Raw genomic sequence first — 24,387 nt, forward strand, 5'->3', positions numbered from 1 at the left:
TTTCAAATTTCAATTGCTTTGATGAAAATCCAAGTCATAGCGAACCAATCGCCTAGTTACCATTGAAACTAGCGAGGTAAGCAAATAAATTCCCATTTCTAGCAAGCTAGCACTACATAAGTATCAAGGAATAATTAATGACATAAATAAATTACTTGGGGGGCAGGTAGCCAGGTAATATAAACTAGTGAGTGATATGAACTCAGCTTGCTCGTCTTTTGCTCACTAGAATAATATTCAAATGCATTACAAGACTAGCTCTTATGTGATATCCATTTCTTAATTTGACCTGGTCTCTTTCACAAATAACAACACAAAAGTGCGATAATTGCACATAATTAGAAACAGTAATGTGCAATTTCTCCACCTTGTCTGAAAGTCTCAATAAATAGCTCCACCAAACGGGTCGGTTTCACAAACTAGTAACTAGTAGCCAAAGTTTCCATAAAGCAAAGGTGTACAATGAATCTAGTGTGACATGTTGTCTAAAATTAAATAGAGCTGCTAGCTAGCTACAACTTTCTTTTCTTTGATCCCTTTCATCAAGCCTTTTGGCCCCTTTCTATATATGTTGTTTTATTGAGTCGTGACAAGAAGGCGAGTCGTCTCGTCTCAACTAGCCTTTGTTCTAATAGCTTACCTCCACCACCACTCGGTGATCACTCACCCACTTGTTTACTCCTTCCTCTCAGTCCATTAATTCATCCTCACAAACCCTTAACACCACCATCCATGGCTGCACTACTTGTCTCAACAGCCACCCTCTTCTTCTTGGCCTCAATCCTTGTCAACTTTCCCATGACAACAATATCCGACAATCCATGCCCATATCCATGCTATCCTCCCCCCACCGGTACCGGCGGTACTACTACTACTACTACTACTCCGACAACTCCGGTGACCACAACGCCATCTCCGCCGTCAAGCCAAACGGGAATCTACTCGCCTCCGGTGTACCCTACACCCAGTGGATACTACCCGTACAACCCTCCGCCAAGTGGAAGTGGTGGGTATGGATATGGTGCCAATCCCCCTCCGGACCCTATCCTACCCTATTTTCCTTACTACTACAAAAATGGTGCTCGCAGAGACAAAGACGACTCATCCGCAATCCCCCTTACAAGATCATCAACGCTCATCATTGCCCTCACCAATCAGCTTCTTGTATTTATGTTTCTTTTTTCTTTTTCCATCTGTAACTTATATTAAGTATTATTAGTCGTCACAATTAAGTGTAATCGATCAAAACGTTTTCTGCAATGAGATTCACCTTCAATTATTAATTATATTTGCATATAATTAAGACTCTGCAATGTATTTGGTTGCACAGATCAGGCCAGTAAAGAAACCATTGGCAATGCAAGTGGCCGGGAAGAAGTTGATCATCATCACCATCATGTAGATCATTTTTTTTTTTTTGGTCTTTTCTGTTAATGCTTTGATTATGATTTTGTAACCGCTTAATATATTACATCACCTGTTTTGGTGATTTGCGTAACAGACCTCAAAAAGTGTGAAACAGTCGGCAGGGCCATGGAACCTTCACGTTCCAAGTCATATACCAATTTAGTCATTTGGGAAACAATGGATGACAACCAACGAACCTTGGATGTATGTGCTGGTGGCTGGTGATTAATTGGGTTGCTTCTGGATTATATTCATCAGCTTTTTCTTTCTTTCTTTCCTTTTTTTTTTTTTTTTTTTTTGGTAATTAGATTTCATTGTCGTGCCAGTACACATCCTTGTAGGCCGGTCTCCAACAAGTTGCAAGTTACAACCACTAACGCAATAAGAGTATATATATGATAGGGTGGGTATGGTGGTAGGACCTAGCTAGGAGCCTTTGTTTAAGGTATTACTTAGAGTCAAGTGTACAAACACAAGGGTATCTTCCTCCAAGTCTTTGATCAAACACACTACACTATACTATAATAATTTTAAGGGGAATTTGGTCGTCTAAGAAATCCAAAGAGATCGAAACCATTCCAATCATTAATAAAATGAGTTCCTCATCCCTCTACAGTCTAAAAAGGCTGAAAGAGAACAGAACATGCTCTTCGTCTTCCATTCCAACCAGAACAGAACATGTAATTGTACCATTAGCCCAGCAACACGATTCCATTTGAGATGCTTGATACATACTTTGAAACAGAACTTGCTTTTATTACATAATGAATAATTGAATAAATTTCAATTTTTGGTCCATATATAAGGTGGCAAGAGTGCCTAGGCATATATGTTCTGTTACATGTTCTACTCCCTCAAAACAGCACAACCATTATTATCTATTCGGCTACATGTTTAAGAGTGATAACAAAAAGATATACTAGCCTCAACAACTGCTTTTCATGATTTTTCATAAATACCATAAATTGAAACACATGTATGGATCTCACTATTAGCTTCAGCTTGCTGTTTTCATTTCTCATGGAAAAGTATACCATAGACGAGAGGAGAAAAGGGACCTTCATTCATGAGGCAACACCAACTGCTAGATGACCCATTCTGGAACTGCTTCCAAAGCCAACGCCTTTCATACCCTTCCTTGCCATCTCTCTGTCATTTCTTTCGGCTCCCACTTTCTGCTTCCCCTCAGTTTTCTGACTTTTTGCCACCTTACTACCCTCTAATAATCGATGTTTCTGCAGACTTGTATCCCTCTCTCTTTCTTTTGTCTTGGTGACTTCAATTTTTGTTACAGCGTCTCGGGATAAGTTTTTGCTGCTCAATGGAGTTAAAGAAGTTGAACTAGCTTCAGAGGGCTCAGACATCATGCAGTTGGTTTCTATTGAGGCATCAAGTGATTCAGTTGTGTTTACAAAATCACTAGCAGTGGAAGCTTCATCCTTTCCTGCCTCTGAATGTGATGGCAATCCTCCAGCATCTCCACTCCCTGGACTTGTTGACTTGCTTTGTACTTTAGAGATTTTGGTAAATACATCCTGAAAGACATATAGATAGAAAAAGGATGACATCAGGGTTAACATGCCTTCATATTTGCCAACTTTCCATTTCAAAGTGTTGATCACATTCAGAAATAGACTGTTTGGGGCAAAGAAAGAGCAAATAATCATGATTTAGGCAAAGTGGTGAAACCATGCAACAAAATAGTACACCTCAAGTAAAATTCCACAACCATTTTCACAAATTACTTGGAATTTATGCTCTATTTCCAATTTTCCCTCATTGACTAACTTCGAATTTCCTGCCTTAAAGTATGCAGTGGAAGACATTTATTTACCTTGCTCCCATCAGGCCCTGAAGTCATAGCTACATGGTAGAAAGAAGGCATTGGTGCTGCTTTGAAGTTGAGGCTTTTCCGGAATTGTTTAATCTCAGCTTCTGTCTTTTCCTGCAATAATATTAACTTGAACCCATTAAGTTTCTTAAGAGAAATTTCAGAAGCATGCTATCCGGAAAATTCGAGTGGCATTATCTATCATACGTTTGCCTTCCTTATGAGTAACTGTATATACTTTAGCATCCAAAAGTCCATGAATAGATTAGACCCACAACCTCAAGGACCAAATATAGCATTGTAATAGTTTGAAAGACATAATTATCTTTTTCAACATAGAGATGCATCGCACACTGAAATTGTCAAATAATTCAGCATTATATTTGAAAAGATAGTAGTTGAATCATTGTATGCACCTGTTTTCTTGCTTGGATCTTATTCATCTCATCTTCTTTGGCAAGCATTTTTTCTTCCAACTTCATGAAGAACTGGATTGTATGAGCCACAAGGACAAAGGAATAAGTCATTTCAATATTGTAAGTCATATAAATCTGAACCCAAAATCTAAAGGAACTACAAATTCAGAGGAAATGCATGGTGGCTTGCCTCTTTCCTCCTTTCTGCTCGTTCAGAACTTTTGAAATTGAAAGTTGCAACACTTGGTCTTGTATGAGACTTGGTCAAATTCACTCTGTGGTTAGGCCTATATGAGGAAGGAAAAGGAAGGGGTGACTACCATCAAAATTCAACAGTTCAAAAGATTGAAACAATAATAACAGTCAATAAGAAATGTCTAATAAACCTGTTTGCTGCTTGGCGTCCTTTGGATTCAGACTTGGATGCAGGAGCTTGAGAATCACCAAGTTTCTTGCCCCGTGACTCTCTATCACTACTCTCATAAACAGATTTTCCCTTCAGACCTCTAGACTCCTGTGAAAAAGAACAAAAAGACAAGATAAAAAAAAAAAGAGAATTGACAAATGAAATATTGCAGTATTAAAGGCACACCAATTTTCATTAACCAATAAGTATATAATGTACTATTTAGAGTGTGAAGAACATCATAAAGACGATGATATAAATTGTCTTTTTAGCATTTTAGTGGTATAAACATATCATAAAAAATGCTTACCTCTAATTTTGGAGTCCTGCGTACAGAATGTGTTGTTGGCATAGCTGTTTTTGATGACAGCTTTTCTTTATCCGTTCTTCGAGTACCCTCTCTTTCTCTTGTATGAGAATTCTTTGTAGGATCTTTAGCTGTCTCAGCAGAAATGATTGTCTGGACATGAGAGTTGTTGGCCTTAGAATTGACTCTGGGCTTGGAACATTTGGATTCTTTTGCAGCCTTCAAGTTCAACTAGATAGGACACCGAGGAGTGTAAGCGACATAAGATTGGTTCTCAAACAACAAAAGTAAGGAAGTCTAGAGGCACATTTCTAGATGCTACCAGGTCATAGTTATATCTAGATTTGAATGCAATTGAACTTATAGTAAAAACTATTACTAACTAAAGAAAAATTACTTATTATGATGAAAAGTATGCTTAGGAGCCCAAACCTTTGAAGAAGTACTTTGCCAACTTTCCGCGATAGTTTTATCAACTTTCTCCGCAATAGTTTCATCAACTTTCTCAGATGGTTCAGTAATGGGGCATAAATTAACAGAGTTAGATGATTCATCTGCATTCACTGCATCACTATTATGATTCTTATCTACATCTGTCTCCTGTTCATCAATAATTGAAGAAAAGTTGTCGCAACCTTTCGCAGGTTGATGTGCTTCCTCAGAATTAGCATCTTCAACAGCACAATCCACCAAAATATCAACATCATTCAAGGCAGATGCCCTCTGAGGATTAGACAATGAAGCTTCAGGATCTTCTTTTTCACATTCTGTGACTTCACAGTCTCCAGGATACTCTGAACCCTCCGGGTTCTCATCAAATTGAACATAACAGCTGCCTTCATTTACATGTTCAAATTCTTCTCCGTAAGCATCACTCTCCAAGACTTCATTTTCACAGACTTGATAATCTGCACCATTATGGTTCTCGGGCAAAGTTGGTCTGGGAAGACCCTTCTTGAAACGAGCTTCAAAGTAAGCTTTTTTCTTAATTACTGAACCTGGTTTCAAGCATTTTTCAACCTCTTCAACATATCTGTTATGTGAGAAAGATGACCTCCTTTCCCAAAATAACTCTTCGTTTTCGAATCTTCCAAATGATATGGAACCAGAGTGAAAAGAGTCTGCCTGTCCATTTCAAAGAAGTGGCTTTTAGAAAGATTATCACTATAAAACAGAGTGACCCACTAAACATATTTTTCAATTCATCCACTTTCGTTGATGCAGGACTTGTAAAATGCCTAGCAGCGCCTAGATATCCAATGATTAGAAAACAAAGGTACAAGTCAAGTACTCATTTGGATAATTTGACAATGTAGAATATCCAATGATTAGAAAAATTTGCTGTAATAGACACCTAAAATCAATTTATTACAATAAAGACAATCCTGAAATGCCCACACACTCAGGAATGCCTTAAGAAATGAAGCCATTCAAACTACCAGCTAGAAACTATGTAAAGAAGACAATAATCAACCTTAATCCTATGTTCCTCTTTGAATAAAAAAGTATGTAATGTCTATATCTAGAAGGAAGTCTTAGACAGCATCCAATCCTATATAATATTCAATGCTATCCTTGGACCACTCTACTGAAAATCAAATAAAGAGGTGCAAAGAACTGGTTAGAAAAGCAGATCACAATGTCATGGCTTTTCCTGCGACTTACAAAATTACTGTAACATGACCCCCAAAGAAAATTATTTATATAGGTATAGGTTCTTCCTGATTAAGCAGTTAATCTGATACTGGAGTGGAATTTATGAACCATTTCTTGCTGATAAACAAAATTAGAATAACAAAATTATCCAATCAAGCATAGACTAAAGGGTGGAAATAAAGAAGTACCTGAAAGCTAAAACTAAAGGGTTCTTCTATCTCCCCATCCATGACTATAATCAGCCCTCAAAGGAATGCCAATCTTTCAGAGACAAAAAAAAAATTAATAAGTAACCAAACAGGGACAAGTCCATTTATGTTTCATCCAAAACCCAAAAGAGAGTTTACCTTAAAAGCGCATTTCAGAGGTAGAAGAAACGCATAATGTATCAGATAGCTGGGGATTGAATCCCCTGAGAATGAAACAGTTTGCTTTTGAAGAATGGAACAAAATGTTAGTTACGAATCTGAAGCAAGCGTGTTAGGAGCGAAAACACACACGCAAATACAAAGAAACCCACTGCTGTGTCTTTGCTTTTAGATCTTCTTGTGTTTTTTTTTTGGGGGGGGAGGTTACAATTAGATCTTGTTGTTTGGGTAACAAGACTTTGAGGCTTTGAGAGAAAGAGAGAGACAGAGACAAGACACAGTTTTTGGTAGAGTGAGTGATTAGTGTGGTAATAAATATAACTCTTAATGTACCCAAAATCTAATTAAAGTAGGGATGCTTAAAAAGGTTGTTTGTATCCATCAGCCATCTATGATGCTTGGCTTTTTGCCATCTTATCATTATTTGAGCTTTCTTCTGACACTTCGATAACGATCTCAAATCCTCCGTTTTTTCCGTCATAAAGTCTTGCCTGCCATGGTCAGCTCTAAATCCTATTTTTAAGAATGAGTTAATTATATTTATACTTTTGAAGTTTATTGTCTTTTCACATACACCTTTTAGAATTTTAATAATTACACATACACCCTCTGAGATTCTAAAACTATTGCATATAACCCCTACAAGAGAAAAATAAATAAATAAATAAAAAAGAAAATATTTGTATTCAAGTTGGACCTTACACCTTGAATAATCTTATTAGGCTATTTAATCTCTTAGCATGTTTTTTTGCATAATTTCTCATTATTTTCGTCTCACTATAGGGGGTTATATGTAACAGTTTTAAAACCTCAGGTGGTGTATGTGTAATTATTAAAACCACAGGGGGTGTAAGTGTAATTAACTCTTTCAAGGATCCACAGATTCTTTTACATTCTGTTTTTATACTTTGTTCTTCTCTTCTGCATTTCGGAGTTACTATTACTTTTTTAGATTATTTATGTTAAAATTAAAAATCAATCAAATCCAAAATATTGTATTCACCTAATAGTTCATTTTCTAAATTACTTTATAAAGATTATCACTATTTACTTATTTGAAAACAACTCGATAAGTAAACTATTTTTTTATTTGGTTAATTTTTTTACATAAATACTCATTAAAGGATAAATTATAAAATGAACAATTTCAATCATGGACTACACTTTGTAATGGGCAAGAGAAAAAAAGAGATGGAAGGAGAAAGTAGAAAATATTAGGTAAGTACTAATTACTAGCATTCTTCTCTAATTTTTTGTTATGTCAGAATTTCATGCAATTATTACTTGTGGAGATTAAGAAACATTCAAATTTTGTCATTTTTAATGTCATTCTTGAAATGATTGATTATTTAAGTTAAATTATAAACTCATAATTATTTATAGTTTGTGGACCAACTTGAAATGAACCCTATAATTAATGAGAAAATTTGAAATGTTTGATAGTTTGTGGACCAACTTGAAATAGACTCTATAGTTGGTGGATGTAAATATACTTGAGCCTTTAATTTTTAAATTTTGAATTCAAAAGTCTGAGATCCGAGAATTAAAACAAAATAATTTAAGCATTAAACAATTGCCATTCAATTTGCATCTAAAAATTAAACAAAACTCCAACATGTCAAATGATCGGCAAAGGATTCCGCGGGATCCCATCATTCAACTTACCTATACATCTATTTTAATACATATTTTCTAGGAAAAAAAACAATTTTAGCTATGTGTTGAGCCCAAAAATAAATTTGATCTATGTGGTTTCAAAACTCTGCATTTGGTTATTGTGTTTTATATTGTTTGTAATTTAAGGACATTTTATAACCAAGATGAAATTTTTTTCTCAATTTAAAACTAATAAACTTGCGAGTTTTACTAGAAAATAACAAAAAATCATATATGCAACATTCAATTTGAATTTTAAATACAAATTGAAAATTTAAGTTTGTTAAAATTGTCTTCATATTACAAAAAATAAAATAAAATGCATAGACCAAATGTGGAGTTTTAAAATCATAAAAACCAAATATGTTTTCAGTGTAAAACACGATAAGGGAAATTTTTTTTTCCCTATTTACTATTTACTATGTTTTGAAGCCTTTTTCCTCATGTGTCACAGTAAAATAACTAAGCATTGCATTTAATGGTTAAGAAGGGCAAGTACAAGTGAAGTCATAAAGGTGAAGGGGAAATGGCAACTGTAGCTAGGGGTGGGCACGGTGTGGTTCGGCTCACTTCACCCCGAGAACCATGCACCGCGCCATAAATATTTTCTCGGTGTGGTTCGGTGTTGTAAACCGAACAAATTAGAAAAAAACCAAACCAAACCAGACCATTGTAAAAACGGTTTGGTTCGGTGCATGCACGGTTTTAAAATAAATATAACCTGCTTATTTTGTTGGTTGGGTAGTAGGGGTTTCATTTGGAGTTTTGGCAAATTGGGGTTATAACTTATAAGTTATATCTAATATAAGATTATAATCTGTAACTTTATATATTATATAATCTATTTGTTGGTCTATTTGTTTGGTGTTTTTAATTTATTTTATTTGGGGTTTCGTTTGAGGTTTGGGGAGATTGAGATTTCGTTTGGGGTTTGGACAAATTTGGGTTATAAGTTATAACTATATATAAGATTATATATAAGTATATAACTACTATAGAGTAATGAGTATAGTATATATATAATTATATACTACTATAGTATAGACTAGTATACTACTATAATTATATATTACTTATATAGTTATATATAACTATTGTAGTATATATACAACTATAAACTAAGTTACTAACTATATAGTTATATACTAAGTTTATATATAACTCTATATGCATAAAACATTATTATATAGACTATAGACTATAGAGTATATAGAAATAGAATACACTAATTTTATTATATAAGATATAACTAACATTATATACTAAAACATTATTATATATATAATATTAAACTCATAGGGTTATATAAAATATATTTTAGGGTTTAAAATAAAAATGTATAAAATGTGAACAAAAATGTATAAAATGTGCATAAAAATATATAATTATATTTTTTAAAAATTACTCGGTTTGGTTCGGTTTGGTTCGGGTTAAATGAGCATAAAACCGAAACCGGAACCGTCCATATACGGTTTGGTTCGGTTTTCTCTTACGGTGTTGACTTTTCGGTCAACTCGGTTTTTTTTCGGTTTTTTTACGGTGGGTTTGGTTCGGTTTTTCGGTGCGTCGGTTATTATGCCCACTCCTAACTGTAGCCTCTTGTAGGGTTGGTGCCCCCATTTTGTGATTCATGATCCTTAAAAACTTGTGGATGAATGAATCATTGCCCCATTCATTTGGGTTATTTGGTTATTGGATTTGGATGGTCAAATCCTAAGTCCTAACCAGTAAGCAATAACCACAAAAACTGTTTTTTTTTTTTTGTATCAGAAACCACAAAATTAGTCAATTACGGACCCAAAAGATTAAAGATGCATTTGATGCAACAATTAGCGCCGTTGGATTGGAATTCTCGAGGATATTATAATCTCTTTGTTCAGATCGATTGGGCCGACCACTTACAATTGGGACAAACCCAAAACCTGTGCTGCGCATGTGCATGGGCTGTACAAACCCAAACTATATACCTTTCCTTTCTATTTTTTTTTTTTTTTCAAATTCAACACCATTTTCAGACCAAAAACAATATTTCACCCCTTTTTATTATTATTGTCCACTTCTACTTAATATGTATTAAATGTGATCAGATTTAAAAATCTTTTTTTTTTTTTTTCTATTGGTTTGTATACTAGTGTGGGCCGTGTGGCCTAGCTAATTAAGAGAAAATAATATATACCTACCTAATCCTAATGAGCGCACATCAACCAACAGATGATAGATCCATGGAATCCTCACTAACAAAAGGGACTTCCAACCAACCAACCAACCAACCAGATCTGAAAATTGAAATTGCCGCCTAACCGACTATGTCGTTTCCAACATATGAGATGGCTATATACAAATGAAAAATTAAAAAACAAATGTTGGCCACATTTTTCCAATTATGATATTACAAGACCATCTTCGACTAAAGACAATGACATCATTTATACAAGAAAAGAAAAACGAAGCAATGAGACAAAAATATTAGACCCTACCCATGTGGCACGTACACATAGATATTAGACCCTACCCATGTGGCACGTACAATGTTCTCGTCTAAAAACATTTGGTGAGAGGGATATATCAAATGGAAAGTCTGTGGCTTCACCATAACTTTGAAGAATAAATCAATGGGAGGTGGGCTTCAGTGATGTTCAAGTACTAGTTGTGAAAATAACATGGCAATTGGCAAGTTAGATATTATAAATGGGTTTAGCTGAATTGCCTTGCTTAAGTTGTTACTACAGATTGATGTACATGTCAAGGCTGCACCTAGCTGGTACAATTTGATGGTAGCCATGGGACATGTGACACAGTTTCAAATTAAAGAAATTAAGATGGTAGCCATTGACGGACAACATGTGATATATATTTGGCTCTGCAATATTGCACGACTCACCATGTGACGTTTAATTAATTTCCAGTTTTGGGATCTGTCTTGATCGTATGTATGATTAAACAAATTAAGTAAGATTGTTATATTATAACTAATTAAATTAAATATTAAGAAGTTTATGATCAAAGGGTCCCAAGCTCACATCTGCCGGCAGAAGCATCCTAGGAAGCTCATCATTTTATATTAAACAAAGACAGTTATAGAGTACGTTACCATCAATTGGAAAGGAGAAACCAGAAGTCAAATTGTAACCCTTGATGTAGCTTGTTTCTATATTTATATTATTGATCAGAACCTGATCGAGCGCACTTCTGGTGAAATTACACTGATAATGCTACAAACCTGAGACATTTTGGAATACTAGCTAGCATGGAACTGTACGTGGTGTACACATCAAATCCATGGATGAGTAGCATATGGTAACTATATATGGTTCATCCTTAATTTACACAGAATTAATATATTGGAATTTAATTAAGTTGAATATATATAATAATATCTTGTTTCTCCGTTTCTAGGATATATAGCGCGCAGCCAGTAGCCACAGCCACAGGTAGGTCCACATCCACATTCACATTCCACATGGCTGTGTGCACCGGGCGTACGTAAACAAGATGATGTAGGTAGGTTAGGTAGTTGATGATGGAGTGGTTAATTTCCATTTCTGCTGTAGGTGCTTGCAGATCTGGACACGCTCTTGAGGATGGAAGCCGCGCTTTTGATGGAAGCGCTTTTGGTTAACTCCTTGAGAGGTTTGTCAGTGAATCGAATCAAATTGTAGGTAAATCCACCCAGTATTGTACCAATGAATGGGCCTACGATGTAAACCCACAGTCCCTTGTATATGTTCATCACAACTGCCGGCCCAATGCTCCGAGCTGGGTTCATTGATGCTCCTGATACTGGCCTGCCCGGCCCACATACCATGTACGTACGTACCATCCAATATTAATTAATTAATATAAACCTTTTTAACTTTCATTATCGATCAATTACGTACCCGGCAACGAACACATCGATTAGTATTGTCATTCCTATAGCAATTCCTGCCAATTCTCCAACCTGGCAACCATGAGATCGATTGATTGAGGAGGAAATTAATGATCTAACTGAAACAATTAGACTAACGATCTGTTAATTAATTCAGATGGAATTAGTAATACGAACAGCTCTGTTATCAGTGGCAACGCCTGAAATAACGAACATTAAGAGGAAAGAGGCAATGATCTCAATGACGAAAGATTGACCGTTGGATCCAACTGGTATGGTACCAAAGTAAGCGTCTTCATTTACATCAAAAATAAGGCATAACGTCCCACTTGCAAGGATGGCTCCTACCACCTGCGCCGCAATGTAGAGAGGGAGCTGCATGCATGCGCACAATATATGCCAAATTGCCAATGCAAGTAGTACGTATTCGTTATTAATGAATAATTAATTAAAGTAATTAAATATTAATATTACCTGTTTGAGAGGAAAATGGCGAAAGATGGCAAAAGTGACGCTGACGGCAGGATTAAGGTGGCCGCCGGAGATATGACCAACGGAGTAGATCATAACCATAACAATTAAGCCCCATACTACCGCAACCCCAGGAAACGATATCGACCCATATATCTTATTCACCGCAACCGCACCACACCCAGCAAATACCAAGAAGTACGTTCCAATCCCCTCTGCAATTACCTGCATGCATGCATGCGTAAGATTAGGTACGTATGATGTGAATGCATGCATGCGTAGTAACATCATCGATGTACCTTATTCGTTGTTCGTTACTTAATTAGATAATTACCTTTTGGGTGAGTTGAACAACCTCAGCCGAAGAACAAAATCCAGAAAGTCTGCCGCGCGCGCTTTGCCCCGAGTTGCCGCCCCCTTCTTCCATTCTCGAAATCTCTTGTTCACCTGACATTTTGTTACTCCTTAATTAATTAATTAAATTCACAAGTATTAATTGGTCTCTCTTTCTCTCTCTCTCTCTCTGATCTCTCCCACCTCTCTCTATAGCATGCAAGCAAGAAAAATGATCAATTGATGTCATATAGAAAAAATTGCAAACAATTTCCTGGTTTAATTTGCATAAATATATTGATGGTTTAGCTGCTTTGGTGAGTAGCCAATGGAGGTTAAATGTTTCTATTTATTTCATTTCTGTATTTGCCATCAAAGTCGGCCTTCAATGGAATTAACCGCCAAAGTATACATGTACCTAACACCATTCCAAATTTCCAAGTTTCCAAACTGCATCTTGATTAACAAATTTGTACCAAATTTTGGGTTGGGCTCATTGGTCGTAGCTTTAAAATTTACAAAACGACACTCCATATGAGCCGGTCCAGTTTATGAAAAGAGAGAATCGGCCCGTGTAACCCATGGTTAAAAATTCATGATATTAATAATTGGGCCTGCGTTACCCAGCCCAGTACGCAGCTCACTATGGTAGGCCTTTTCTTTTGTTTTGACTTCGGGCATTGGCCCTTTATAAGATTCAAGAGGTCGAGGGGACCAGAATGCATTTAGCATTACTTTGTGAGTGTGTGGTCCACAGTGGAGGGGAAAAAGAAAAAAATGTAATTTGAGGACCCTCTGTTGAAAAATGGAAGCTTTTAGTTAAGAGTAATATTACTACCTAACTATCGAGTGGTATTCTTCTTCACTCTATCAAAAGAGGAGAAAAATTAATTCATTGATATGAATTATGAAGAAAAATTCGATCCATGGGTGTGCCGCGCGAACTGAGAAATTTATTCATCATTTCTAATTTTTCTAGAAAATCCTGTCAACCCATGATAGAATTATAAATTAGTCGTTCACTTGCAAATTTGGCAAGTACGTACTACGTAGACAATCACTCGCAAATCTAGTCACAGAACAAATTAGTATACACTTTTAATGTTGTTGCTTTTATGTTTTTCATAAAATTAAAACAATGAATTCGATTAAAATTTTTGTATCATCAATATATATTCACATTTAAATATGAATTAAGTTTGCTTTGGATATACATGTGCAGGTAATATCTAGTTTATGGCATTATCCCTATGTACGCACCAATTTCTATTTTTGGTCCCAATTGAGAAAACTCAAGACGCTAACTGTACAGGACCAATGATAATGAATTGAAATAAAGTGGGCAGAAAAAGAAAAGAAAGTGCATCAATGAATCATCAATTATAGGGGACATATATGGGTCCTTAATTGACATACAGTATATGATGCAACTTAGCCCAATTAAGTTAGATAGAAGAAGAAGAAGGTGGGTTTGTAATTTGGATGTGCAAGTTTCTTTGAAATTTGAATTGCATGCACGTAGTGTCTCTCTCAATTAATTAGAGACTCTAGCGAATGGTCCCAGCTACCACGTACAGCTGGTCCATTTCTTTGGCTCTCTCCTGTTCGTTGTTCACCCTACACTGACCATGATGGCACGACCACCACCACCACCATCTCTCTGGCTCATTCATAGATTTTTGTTTCTATGAATTTATTTTTATATGAACCACGCCTTTAATGTTATACATCCTTGTATCTTATCTGATCGAACTCTGAAACATGAGTTGGATTTGGGTATATATCATATACACAAATTAATTTTCTCTGCAGGTATTTTCCACCTGAATATATAATTGCATATATGGGAATTGGGAAGTGATTGAATGGTCATGATGCATCTAGTATAATCATAGTTACATATATAATTTGTAAGATGGGTTTGATTTGGATGAGGTGGTCGTGGTGCCTGCAGATTAGGAGCATGGCCCCCATGGATGCTGGAGAATGAAGCCACGCGCACGAGCACACCACCATATCTTCTCTACATATATATATATATATATATATATATATATGGTGGCCTGCTCATCATCTCATCTTCAAGCCCACCATATATAATCATCATCCATTCATATATTATGGCATTAATACGTTTTGCTCTGTATATATATTATTGATCGACATGCAACAACTAATACTGTAATCCATATGCATGCTACCTACACATTGAATTTCATTACCCGGCCATTACAAGTGTACGTACTATTGATAGCTACAAAATCGTGACAAGTGTATTAATTAACTGCAAACACACCTAAAAAATGTAGGTTATGAATTCATTTTCTCTTTAACTCATATACTTTTTAATTTAATTATAATACACAATTAAAATTAAAAGTTAAGTAAATCAAGTAGAAGACGACATATCCAAATTCACTATGTTGGTGCCTTATGCAAATTCCCAATCAATCTCATGCACATAGGATTTTATTGAGATGAGATGATCGTGTCATGTGTGATGAAATATTTTTTAGCTAGATTGTGAACTAAGCACCATATATATGTTGAAAATGTGCAGTGAAAAGTACAATTGGAAGGCATTAATGTACGACTAAAGTACCGAATAATTAGCAGTAAACGATCAGTCATGCATGCATACTAGTGCAAAATCTATTAAATATAGGTTCAAAGAAATCGATCGACGTGGACTTTTAGGACATTAATTCAAGTACTACTAGCTTCTGCGACATTGTGGGACAGTTTTATGTGGCCCTGGCCTTGCAAGGTAAGAACGTAAAGAGTCTAAAGACTCTTAAATGGGTATAGGACCCTAGCTAGCTAAGTGCATGTGCTTCATGTCACATTGGGGTCCATTCCTTTGTATCCAAAGAAAAGTTGTAACTGCAAAGTCCAAAGCCTCTGCGGAACTTTCCCTACCTCAGTTTGGATCCCATCTTTCTCTTCTCCAACCTTCTTTTCTCTCCCCTCAATAAGTAATTAATAATACACACACCATTACCATGGCATGTTTGGCTACATGCAATATATACATATAATATATCGCTGTTCAAACCCTATGTGTATAGCTAGCTAGCTAGCTCCTCATGACCATAGTATGGGCATCCACATGTTCATGGACCCAGACAAGTGCTTTGGCCACGTGTGCCTCAACTGTACGATGTTATATCTTTAGTCCGATCCTCATGCTCACTAGTCTACATCCACCATACTGCTGCCATGCATGCACATTCTATTCTATCCCCACAAGTTTGTCTTATATTTATACCAATATATATATATATATACAGGCTCCTTCTGTTGAGGTATACCTCAACTTATTTATGTTGAGGTATACCCTGTTGGGGCGTACACGAGTCTTTTTGTGTCGATCCGAACCGTTCATTTTTTACATCTCCATTGATAGATCATCATTGCAAAAAATTAGCCAAATCGGAAATCATTTGCCTATCTAACTTTGATCAAATAAATGGACGAACCAAATATTTTCGATGAAACCGTCTATTTGTTTTATCAAAGTTAGATAGACAAATGATTTTCGATTGGGCTAATTTTTTGCAAGGATGATCTATCAATGAAGATGATCCTTGCGAACGGTTCGGATCGACACAAAACGACTCGTGTGGGCTCCAACAAGGTCATACCTCAACATAAATAAGTTGAGGTATACCTCAACTTATTTATGTTGAGGTATACCCTGTTGGGGCGTACACGAGTCTTTTTGTGTCGATCCGAACCGTTCATTTTTTACATCTCCATTGATAGATCATCATTGCAAAAAATTAGCCAAATCGGAAATCATTTGTCTATCTAACTTTGATCAAATAAATGGACGAACCAAATATTTTCGATGAAACCGTCTATTTGTTTTATCAAAGTTAGATAGACAAATGATTTCCGATTGGGCTAATTTTTTGCAAGGATGATCTATCAATGAAGATGATCCTTGCGAACGGTTCGGATCGACACAAAACGACTCGTGTGGGCTCCAACAAGGTCATACCTCAACATAAATAAGTTGAGGTATACCCTGTTGGGGCGTACACGAGTCTTTTTGTGTCGATCCGAACCGTTCATTTTTTACATCTCCATTGATAGATCATCATTGCAAAAAATTAGCCAAATCGGAAATCATTTGCCTATTTAACTTTGATCAAATAAATGGACGAACCAAATATTTTCGATGAAACCGTCTATTTGTTTTATCAAAGTTAGATAGACAAATGATTTCCGATTGGGCTAATTTTTTGCAAGGATGATCTATCAATGAAGATGATCCTTGCAAACGGTTCGGATCGACACAAAACGACTCGTGTGGGCTCCAACAAGGTCATACCTCAACATAAATAAGTTGAGGTATACCTCAACAGAAGGAGCCTGTATATATATATACCGGCCATCTTAATTGTTGTAATGACTTGCCTTGCGCGCGGTCCATCTCATCTTAGGGAAAAAAATAAAAGAACAAAAAAAATTCTATTTAATGTATACACTTTATGCATTTACACATAAAAGATGTATACAACGTACTGTTATATAGAAGTTTTATTTCATTTTTTATCGTTTGATACTTGGAGGTGTCCTTAAAGATAGGTGAGGGTAGACGAAATAGGGAACCGTCTCTAGCCTAAAATGTTGTATTACATAGAATATGCTAATTATTTACTATTATTTGTAGATTAAGCCGATCAACCCATTTAGATTAGTTTTTCTGGAATCCCATAATCTCATATGCGACCACGTTGATAATATCCATTGTTTACCGCGCATAAACAACCATAATTTCCAACAAGTTAGAAATAAAGTAATATAAATATGAATATAATTCATTGATTTTTATAAGTCGTTGGGTTTTGAGGGGAGCATATATATATATATATATATATTAATGTATGGGAACGAGAAAGTGAGGCTGATGAGCACACACGTGGGGGTGAGAGGCTTAATTTGTTGCAATCTCCCTACAATTGCATGTGAGGGGGTACCATGCATACTAGAATGCATCGATATTCAGCAAGAGCCAATTAAGAGGTTCAAGACCATCGCTTTCGCGTTCTGGGAGTGGCTGTGGCTGTGCCTGAGCATGTTGGTCGATCTTGCCTCTTCCGTGATTTAATGCATGTATTCGTCGTCTTCGATCATTTAACATCAATTCATTAATTAATTATTTACTTAATTAAAGGACTAGCTTTGGTTTTAGTTAACACTTAACACTGTGTAGTGCCTATGTTCCCTCCCTAAACGACATCCTCCTCAATTCTAATCTTGGGATATGGGGTTGCCGTTTGCCAAATTTCAATCCAATTCTAATTAATACAATTACATGCATTCAGGAAATTAATTAGGAATTTTCATCATACACGGCCTTAATTATTGTGCACTCCATGCACACAAAAGTTAATTAAGGATAATTTTTAAAGTTAGCTTATTTAAGTAATTACTAAAGTACTTGTAGATCATATCTTTCTTGGTAAATTAAACTCTCTATGACTCTATCCACCTAGTTCTCAACAAAACTTCTTTTCATAATTTTATTTTCTTCATGTTTTCAAAAATTTAAAATATTGGTTGATACTTATTTTATTCATATTTTTTGGTACACGATTTTATTCATATTTGAATGTACGCGAGTCATGAAATCATATTTATGTACTGTATTCATAATTAATATATTTACAATACATGATTAAAATTGTAACAAAACGCAAGTACACTGTGACTTGCAGTTACAAAAAGCAATCTGAACACTCGATTACCCTTACATGCTTATATAGAAATTATAGAACAAACCCACTTCAGATTTGATTTCTGCTTCTCATTTGAATCAAACCTTTCACTTCGAAAAAAAGACACATAAAAATGAAGAAATGAGGAGAAAAATAAACGACACGTAAAGAGAAAATGAGAAAGAGTAAAAGAGAGAGGAGGGGAGAATGGTGGCTGGCATGAGTTGGGGAAGGTATCGCCGGCGTTGTCGGAAGAAGAGCCGCTGAAAAGACGGCAGGGGATGGGGTTAGATCCTGTAAATTGTTGGGACTAATGGGTTTTTTATTTTTTGATCTTAATATCTTTTATCATAATATCATTTTCTAATGCATGATAACACTTATTAGACTGGTAACACTCACGGCCAATTTATTAGGGGTTGGTCAGTAAACATAGACTCCTTTTGCTAACATACGATCCAGAATTGGATGCTCTATGGATCTTATTCAATCATCCTATTAAGATTGAATTGAGGCACTGATGAATGTGATGATCGTCACCGACTTTATCGGAGGTGATGTCTTGTGATCATAATGAATGAATGAATGAGAGATATAAAATTGATTGGTACCACCACGTGCTTTCATTTTCCATATAATTCAAAAGTTGAAGTGCTGACTAGCCTACCACTGTCTACGGTCTTAATTCGTGACCTCCTCCTAAATAAAGTTGGGTAGGGATGGACAAAAAGTTAAATTTTGGATTTTAAAGAAATTTTGATCGTTTATAAATATAAAAATTTTGATAGAAATTTTAAAAAGAATTTCAATTTTATTGAAAATTAAAATTAAAATTTTTAACAAAATTTTAATAATTTCGTTTTAGGAATATTTTGAAGCCTAAAAAAATGAAAAAAAAAAATTTAATTCCATAATTAGTTATAGCCTTATGGGCGTATCAAAATCTGAAAAAAGCTAAAAAGTAAATAAGCAAAGCTACTTTTGACTCCGGCTAGCTAGCTAGCTTTCCGCTTTTCTTATCCTCTCCCACTTTTTCTCTTAAAAGAAGAAGCCCCTAAAAGCTAAAATGTATAAAGATTCCTACTTGGGTAGACAGTAGACTAGAATAGAAAGACAATGTTCTTTCAGTTTCAGAAAAAAGCAGCCTCGTTCGCTCTAAAGTCTAACCCAACCCAAGTAAGTAGTAACCGGTAAGTACCAAGTACCACCCAAACCAAGCAATTAACCTTCCGGTCCTTTCTAATCTCCACAAGTTGCTTACTTGCTTTCATTGGTCACAGACTCTCAGTGACTGTCTGAACAAAAGAAAACAAACGGAAGAGAGAGATAAGTCTTTGTCTTACTTCATGGTTTTGACTCTTTGCATTAACAACTTAATAATTAAGGTGACTGACAAATATGTCTTCTTTAATTTGGTGCTTAATCATCATTATCAAATCCTTATATATAGAAAAATTAAAGCTAGTCCAAGAAAAACGACAAGTGCAAATAATTGATGGATCCACATTCTACGGACAGTATTATATCAAAACCAGCGCTCTTAACCAATAAAAAAAAAAACCAACGCTAAGAACAAAAGAAACCACACTATACTATATTACTATAGTAGACAAATAATTCTCTATTCATTTTTCACCATATATTCATGAACTAAATTGGGTCGTCACTTCTTTTATATAGTAAGGACGAATTTGCGTGAAATCAGAGTTTAAATTAACTAAGTACAAGCAGCTCCGAGAAGGAATGAAGAGATAGATCGAATTAGATATGATGATTGATATCTATGATGATGATGAATTCAATTCAATTCAATTCCTTGTTTTGCTCTGAGGCTACACGGGCCTACGTTGCTCCCGTCCAGCAGCCTTCGGAAAATTAGACAAACTTTGGCCTTTAATGAGAGCATGATCCTTATAACGGGATTTTACTTCACTCTAAAATTCAAAACCTAAGCCCCCAAAAATTTGGAAATGAAACCTTGGCAATTCTTCTCTTCAGGAAAATCCTCATGCATGTACCCCCAATATTATAGAAAAGTGTGACACATCAATTGACGATGATGACCATACATGCCACAACATGATTGATGATCGATCTAATCTTCATTTTCATTTCTTTGCTTCATTGCTTGTATCTATCTCTGCTTAATTCTATGACACGTACAACATTTACAATCCCAGAACAATATAGTAGACGAGAGTAATTGGTAGTGCTATCAACATTCCAAATATAACCCTGCAATTTGTTCAAATTAAAAGAAAGTTTTTAATTTCAAACCAATTAAAAGTATATTTATATAAAATTCAGTTTGACATTTCTCTACTCACGCAGTGCTAAGAATAGCTGGATGAACATTGTACTCCTTGGCAAACACAAATGGAACAATTCCTTGAGGGAGTGCAGCCTACAAATATTTGACAGGGTATATTTTCATTAGTTAATAAAACACATTGATATATAATTATATATATGATTTTGATGAGAAATAAAGTAGGTACCTGGACAATAGCTAGGTGGAGGAGGGTGCCACGAAGCCCAACAGCTATGGAGGCTGCAGCCATAACGGCTGGGCCAGTGAGGAACCTTACAGCCATTGCAAATCCAGCGACTGAGTTCCCACATGCAATTATCTTGGGTTGAAGAGCCATGAAAAGACCTTTTATTGTATCATCATCACCATATACAGTAGTAGTTTCAGACTTTCAGTACCCTCCAAATCAAGAAAAATACACACTATATATATATATATATATATAAAAGCTACTACAATAATTTTTTGGGTTTCAGCTGGTTTCAACTACCTTCACTATAATTTAGACCGAATTGGCATCAATCATAACCAATACCCACCGACCCTGGACCGCAAGGCCCGGACCCACATGTCGGATGCTCAATAGACTCAATACATTACGTACCCATTTTCAATTATGGTCCAAAGATAAAACTAGTTTCCAGTTACTATTCTTTCTTTGTGACCAATTAAGAAGTATGAACCAGCCAACCAGTGGATGGTTGTAAATAGTCAGAGTGCATATCCACATCCATAGACAGACCACAGTATAAATGCAATTTTGACTTAATAGACACCTTTATGCCAACCCATCCGCTTGCTACTCAATTTGTGCCACGGTTACTTCTAAAATATCTCTTAGCTGGGCGCGCCGCAACTAATTCAGATATTTGTTATTTTCCACCACTATATATACCTATTCTAACTAATTACAAATTTGGACCATCCATTTTGGTATTATTGGGGAAGGAATACTGGAATAGCAAGCTAATTACAGTTTAATTCATAATAAGAATAGGGTAACTGATCATAATAAACCACTCACCTAAGCTGAACATAGCCATTCCTAGCCCAGCATCGGACAGTATAGAGATTGACTTGGCTATTATTCTTGGCATACCCACATGCCACCTGAAATTAATTGATTAATATATAACAATATCGTAATTAATGTTTGAAATGCTGTAACTATCAAATCACATATAAAATTACAGTAGTAAATGAATTATTAAATAATTTGTCTCACCGGAAAGCGATGAGAGACCAGATGAGACCAATGAGACTGGAGTACGTGTTGGGATTGCGGATAAGCTTGCGCCACACCATGATCAAGATCAGACGGGTCATAACGCTCGCAGGAGGCATTTGTTTTCCGCCACTGGGCTCATCATGAGCAGCCCCACCGGCCTTTGGGTGTAGCTCAGCTGTGGAGCTTGACCCCAACTTGTTAAGCCCAGTGGGTCCCTCTTTTTCCCTCTCTTCGTCTCCGGCCTCACCCCTCCCGGCAAAGCTAAACGCTTCCCCACCATAGCTCTCTGCAGCAGCACTCTCCGGAACAGCTACTACACAGTACACAGTTTCAGAAAACAAAAATAATTAATTCAAAAAATAAAGGATAGCTAGTTAAATTCCTTGATTATTGTAATTAATTAATGAAGAACGAAAAAGGCAGCTAGCTAGAAAGTACTAAGTACTAAGTAAGCAGTACCTTTGTTTTCTCCATTTTGGGGGTGATCAGCAACCAACATCCTGATCTCCTTAGCGCCCTGATCGGACCGTCCAGATTGCTCGGACGCACCAAAATCGGTACCACCAAATACGTGGAGCCCCCCACCTTCAGAAACAGGGGACGCACTAGAGCTCCAAACAAACATATGCAGCTCTTTCGCATCGTGGTTCGCTTTACTATTAGGAATTAACTGCTGCGGCGGTTGTTGTTGGTTTTTGGTACTTTTAGCGACGGGGGCCGAGAATTCCGGATTCGGGGCAGGGTACGATGCCGGCACCGTTTGCGCCGGATAAAACCCGAATCGAGGAGAAGTAACCGTTTGCGGCGGCGCCGTCGGAGCGCAATTCTCTTCAAAATTGGAAGGTCTGGGTGTGGGACCTCTTGAGGACTGCACCGAGTAGACGTCGGCGGGACCAAAATTGGAGTGCCTGGCATTAAAACCTTGGCATCCCATCATGGAGTAAAAGTCGGAGGGGTTGAAATTGGAACCCCTCGGGGTTGGGTTCCGGGAGGAGCTCAAGCTGTATATCTCGGCGCCGGTGAGGTTGGAGGGCCGAGGCGTCAATGCCGAGAACGAGCGCCTGGATGCGTTGGACTTTCTGACCTTGACGTGGAGCTTGCCGTCATCGCCGATTTCAGCGTCGGTTTCTAAGAAATCTCGGCCGTCGAGTGAGACGACGTCGGAGTCGACCTTGAAGGAGACAATGGAGGCGGCGGTTTCGGGGAACTGCTCCATGATGAGGAGCTTGGCGCCGCGGTACTCGAAGAGGAAGAGCAAGAGAGTGTACCAAATGATGCACTGCAGAACCACCACTTGGACCATGAGGCTTCCCGCTTCGGGGATTTGATGGCCGTACATGGCGATCAACAACGGAATCCCCATGACCAAAGTGTTTGGGAGAGTAGAAAGTGAGAAAATTGTGATCATCCACTCTAAGTTTCCGTTGCGGGTGAAGTTTGTCCAGAGGCCCAAGGCGAGTAGCATGATGATCTTCTGCAGCGTGTCTGCGGCGATGAACCGGAAGTTCATGGTGTAAGGGTCGTTGGTGGAGATGAAGTGGAAGGAGAGTAGAGGCACTGCGAAGATGGCCACGAACCGGTTTATGCCGGAGCACTGGTCCGCCGAGAAGATCTTCCACCACCGGACGGACCCGTAGGCTAAGATCATGGCCACGTACAGAGGTACCACCGCCGTTAACACGTTGTAGAGGTCATGCCAGGAGATCATTTTTCCTGTTGTGCTTGTAATTTTGTATGTGAAACCTACAAATAATTTGTTTTCAGATCTGGTGGTGGAGGTTTAGTGGCATTTGGCTGTCAATTCAACAAGAGGGAGAGGGCAAAATGGGTAGAAGAGGAAAAACCGTTGCTTAACGAACTTGGAGGAATATATATATATATATATATATATATATATATATATCTATTCTGCAAGTGATGCTAGCCTAGCTGCTCTGAGTGTCCTAGCTTCTGATATGGTGATGACCCTCCCTATAGATGGAAAAGCCAAACACTGAGTGTATATATATGTATGTGTTGTGTGTCTCTCAGAGAGAGAGAGAGATTAATGGAGAGTGATTTTACAAAGCCGGGGTGTGACTAACTTTGGAGGCAATATATATACATATATATATAGAGGAAAGAGAGAACAGTCTGGAATTGTGGATATATACACACGCGCGGGTATATGCTGAATTGCTTATCGAGTTAATTTATAATTATTTAATGTATTTTTTTTTTTTTTTCGGTATAAAAGAGGGATAAAGCCTAGAGAAAAATTATTTAATGTAATTTCAATATTGCTAGTTATATATAATGTATTGATATATACATGGCCCTTCCAATAAGGGATCCCTCATTTAGTGTTAAATGAGGGATCACCTTGTGGGACTCACACGAGTCGTTTTGTGTTAATCCGAACCA

The 24,387-nt window shown here is 36.7% G+C and overlaps 4 protein-coding genes across 5 annotated transcripts; 1 reads left to right on the forward strand and 3 right to left on the reverse strand.

Moving 5' to 3' along the window:
• The first annotated feature begins 537 nt into the window (after nucleotides 1-537).
• On the forward strand, nucleotides 538-1,283 carry LOC147295580 (hydroxyproline-rich glycoprotein family protein). Its single transcript, XM_086233659.1, has one exon. It carries the CDS (start codon nucleotides 733-735, stop codon nucleotides 1,207-1,209), a length of 477 nt encoding a protein of 158 aa, XP_086089785.1. The 5' UTR covers nucleotides 538-732; the 3' UTR covers nucleotides 1,210-1,283.
• An 859-nt stretch (nucleotides 1,284-2,142) lies between these two features.
• Nucleotides 2,143-6,604, reverse strand: LOC147295581 (TPX2 (targeting protein for Xklp2) protein family). The gene is made up of 9 exons (XM_086233062.1): nucleotides 6,371-6,604; nucleotides 6,212-6,284; nucleotides 4,800-5,492; nucleotides 4,371-4,598; nucleotides 4,041-4,168; nucleotides 3,845-3,941; nucleotides 3,655-3,726; nucleotides 3,242-3,352; nucleotides 2,143-2,942 (listed from the first exon to the last, which is right to left on the reverse strand). The coding sequence occupies exons 2-9, from the start codon at nucleotides 6,251-6,253 to the stop codon at nucleotides 2,472-2,474; spliced, it is 1,842 nt and encodes a 613-aa protein (XP_086089188.1). The 5' UTR covers nucleotides 6,254-6,284; nucleotides 6,371-6,604; the 3' UTR covers nucleotides 2,143-2,471.
• Nucleotides 6,605-11,576: 4,972 nt separating this feature from the next.
• On the reverse strand, nucleotides 11,577-14,388 carry LOC147295582 (putative aquaporin NIP-type). The gene is made up of 6 exons (XM_086231273.1): nucleotides 14,367-14,388; nucleotides 12,721-12,833; nucleotides 12,390-12,611; nucleotides 12,093-12,290; nucleotides 11,926-11,987; nucleotides 11,577-11,832 (listed from the first exon to the last, which is right to left on the reverse strand). Exons 1-6 carry the CDS (start codon nucleotides 14,386-14,388, stop codon nucleotides 11,577-11,579), a joined length of 873 nt encoding a protein of 290 aa, XP_086087399.1.
• Nucleotides 14,389-20,051: 5,663 nt separating this feature from the next.
• On the reverse strand, nucleotides 20,052-24,067 carry LOC147295583 (auxin efflux carrier component 7-like). 2 transcript variants are annotated; one of them, XM_086232791.1, is made up of 6 exons: nucleotides 22,444-24,067; nucleotides 21,982-22,294; nucleotides 21,781-21,866; nucleotides 20,944-21,101; nucleotides 20,773-20,849; nucleotides 20,052-20,680 (listed from the first exon to the last, which is right to left on the reverse strand). In XM_086232791.1, exons 1-6 carry the CDS (start codon nucleotides 23,690-23,692, stop codon nucleotides 20,614-20,616), a joined length of 1,950 nt encoding a protein of 649 aa, XP_086088917.1. In that variant the 5' UTR covers nucleotides 23,693-24,067; the 3' UTR covers nucleotides 20,052-20,613. The 2 variants fall into 2 exon arrangements, with proteins under 2 accessions (XP_086088917.1, XP_086088916.1); XM_086232790.1 differs by having other exon boundaries at nucleotides 21,982-22,297.
• Nucleotides 24,068-24,387: the final 320 nt, after the last annotated feature.

This window comes from Dryas octopetala, chromosome 2 (assembly GCF_963921425.1).
Source record: "Dryas octopetala chromosome 2, drDryOcto1.1, whole genome shotgun sequence".
Taxonomy (NCBI): Eukaryota; Viridiplantae; Streptophyta; class Magnoliopsida; order Rosales; family Rosaceae; genus Dryas; species Dryas octopetala.